The following is a 3,212-nucleotide window of genomic DNA, read 5'->3' on the forward strand; positions in this document are numbered from 1 at the left end:
TGTGTGTGTGTGTGTGTGTGTGTGTGTGTGTGTGTGTGTGTTAGTGTTAGTGTTTCTGAATGAATGTATGTGTGTCTACGCGCGTTTTATGTGAAATGTTTGTAAAGTCTATGCAAAGCAGCAACTCAATTAAAGAATGATATAAAAAACTCCGTGAAAAGGAAACTTGCTTAATTCGTATAACTTTTGTATCGTCTTTATAGTCATTCTCATTCATACACGTTCCAAATTCTTTTTAAATGGCATGTGTGTTACGGCACTACCCCGTTTGTCTTTGAATTTGTGTTTTGCTTTTTCTCTCTTGTGCATATATTAAAGACGTCAATGATTAACGAAAAGATAAAATCAGAATTTGAAGGAAAGAAACGAAATACAAACCTGACTCGGAGAGTTTTACCGAAGGGAGACTTTCGTTGCTTTCTCGACAATCAGATGCTGCCAATGATGCCGAAACTTTCATAACTGCTTGTGACATCTTTCGCTTCACCTTCTTACTCAGGGAATTGCGATGGACACCTTAAATGTAAATACCAGAACTAGTAGAGCTTAAGTATAGCTAGAAAACATTCGCCAGCGACACACTATTATAGTAACAATGATATATATTTTTAGATCATATTTTCGTACAATTCATAAAAACTCAATGAATGTAGGGCATGCAATAAATATCTGAGTAATACCATGACGACATTTAATACTCATCATACTTTCAATTGGTACTGCTCAAGAATTAACCATAGCTAAATTTATTTGTCTTGTCTTTTATTTCTTTCGATTCATTATCAACAAATTCATGAATATTTATTGATATTTTTGCATTCATTTCTAAATACCATTTAGATCAACTTTAATTGATGCTATATTGTTTTATGAATATTTTGAATTTGACTATTCATTCATAGATCAAATGATACTTTTAGCCTATTTGAATTTTTAATTCATTTGCCACACATTTTTGATAAGTTTATTTTAATGGCAAAGTGATCAATTGGTTTTTATTGTATACGTGTTGCTCTCGCAGTTCATCGATACAGATGATCTTGCCGTCACAGCTCATCGGTAGTTTTATATTCAAAACTTTTTAGCATCTCTTGAAAATACTGCGACCAAAGTTGACCTGTATCACAGTACAGAGTAGATTGAGTATATAATTGTCAACGAGACTGAAAGCAACCAGCGATTTGTTTCAACGATAGCTCAAGATACAAATATATCTTACTATTTTGCCTTCTTTTGACATGTTTTATTTTTTCTTGACTCACGCGCTCTGAATTTTCCTCTAACCAACGATTAAAGACATAAATTTATATGGATATGTATTTATATATCAGTAATATTTTCATTTATTATGCTAACTGTTAATGCTTTTGTATTCTTTCCATCAACCCCTTGTTTTGATTAGTTATAAAATTTATTAAAAAAAGGGTTGATCGATAAATTAAAGAATCATTTAAGAGCTAAGGTTAATATAATCCATTGTCCTCCCCGCTTCCTCGCGACGGTCGATTATTTTTTTTTAATTTTGAAAATTGTTCAGTGAAAGTGGAGTGCAAAAGCCTCTCAGACCTGCCCGAGCTTATTCAAGTATCTCACGAATACCCACTGATTTTCCGAATGTGTCAATATAGCCATGAACAAAGCGTATAAGGCTATCCAGATCGTTTCTAGATAGTGTAATTATTAAGATAGCAGGCAAAGGTATTATAGCGTGTCCATAACTTCTGATATTCAGCTATTTGGGTAACTGCAGCTCTTGGCAGGAAAGGTTGGGTATGCGAAAAAGTGAAAACAGAGGCTGGGATGCGGCCGGGAGTGCATAGATTTGTAAAGGGTAAACCACCTGGTTTGGGTGTTCCGCCCTAGAAGTTTTATAGAGAAATGCCAATATTATTTAACCCTCTATTGGCAAACTCCTCATACAAGTTTCAAGAGAAACTGGAAATTCTTCCCAGCTTTGTTAGTTGAGGTGTCGTATCATTTGCAAAGAAAGATATGAATAAGGTACCAATATCGACTATTTCCTATCCATTACTCAACTGGATACAAAATTTAAAGTTTTGCTTATGTTTTACTCGAAGGCTTTGGTATGTATCACCGTTACTGATACCAGAAGGGGCTCAAAATTGCTTTGGTGAGGCTCTGTTCAGCTTGGATCAAGAGCAATTTCTTGACGGATTCAATAACCACAACTTGGTGGTGACCATAAGTGGTAAGGTCACATTTCCAGAGGGTAGATCAGCTCATTATAAAGTATAATTTAGACATCATACATTTGGTTCACCAAGTGTTCCTTACTTCTCTGTTTATTGTGATTCGCGGAGCAATGAGAAACATCCTGTTCGAACTGGAATTCCCGAAGACTGTGTCATCTTTTGAGGACACTGCAGTGATAGTATCAACCACCAGATAAATTTAGATGGTCAACGAGGCGTACGGTTAACTAGAACAGATTGGTGAGCCTATAACTCAGTACTCAGCGAGGCAAGTCCATGCAGGCCGCTGTCAAAGATCACTGTATGCTTGGGGTTTGGTTAGGCTCAGAGCCCAGATTAATAAAGAATATGATAGGCTACAAATCCCACAAAGAAATGATTTGAGAAGAAACTCTGCTTGAATGGTTATGTAGAGGTAGTGATGAGCATCACTTATTTGATACTACCTAACAGTTTGCATATCTGAAGCCTGAAGCTTTCTAGACAAACCATTTACTATCCAGTATAATTTGAACTGAGGTCTCGATATACTGCGGCTTATGATGCGTATGCATAAACTAAGACTGTGACGTCATAGTTTGTGTGTCAAACTTCATATCTTTGATAGAAGTACATTCCTGGGTCAACTGAAGATTGAAATCATGCACCTGGCAACTGAAGTGTTGTTAGCAGTTCTCTACCAATCGAAGTGCGGCTGCTGATACGACGTATTCCTTGAAATTTATAGCATTGCGATTGGCTGTACTAGGTCCTCTCCATATTAAGAAGCGTATTTTTCCAAATCTTTTACGATATACTATTATTTTTTACACTTATTTCCTCATACAAGATTCTATAAAGTCTCCCCCCCCCCCAATTTGTATTTTGACCTTGTATTAACTCCTCATATCTCGCCCGTATGAGAATAAAGAAACGATTAATAATAATATCCCTTTCTTCTGATATTAAGCAAACACGTATTATATTACCATTATTATTATTATTATTATTATTATTATT

General features: G+C 35.5%; 1 protein-coding gene across 1 annotated transcript in view; it reads right to left on the reverse strand.

Annotated features, from left to right (window-relative positions):
* The window catches only part of LOC106871929 (regulating synaptic membrane exocytosis protein 1), a 204,169-nt gene that overhangs the window by 18,692 nt on the left and 182,265 nt on the right, over positions 1–3,212 (reverse strand). The window contains exon 17 of the mRNA XM_052969449.1: positions 379–516. Coding sequence (XP_052825409.1) covers positions 379–516 — 138 coding nt within the window. The remainder of the gene's footprint in view (positions 1–378; positions 517–3,212) is intronic.

Source organism: Octopus bimaculoides, chromosome 7 (assembly GCF_001194135.2).
Source record: "Octopus bimaculoides isolate UCB-OBI-ISO-001 chromosome 7, ASM119413v2, whole genome shotgun sequence".
Lineage (NCBI taxonomy): Eukaryota > Metazoa > Mollusca > Cephalopoda > Octopoda > Octopodidae > Octopus > Octopus bimaculoides.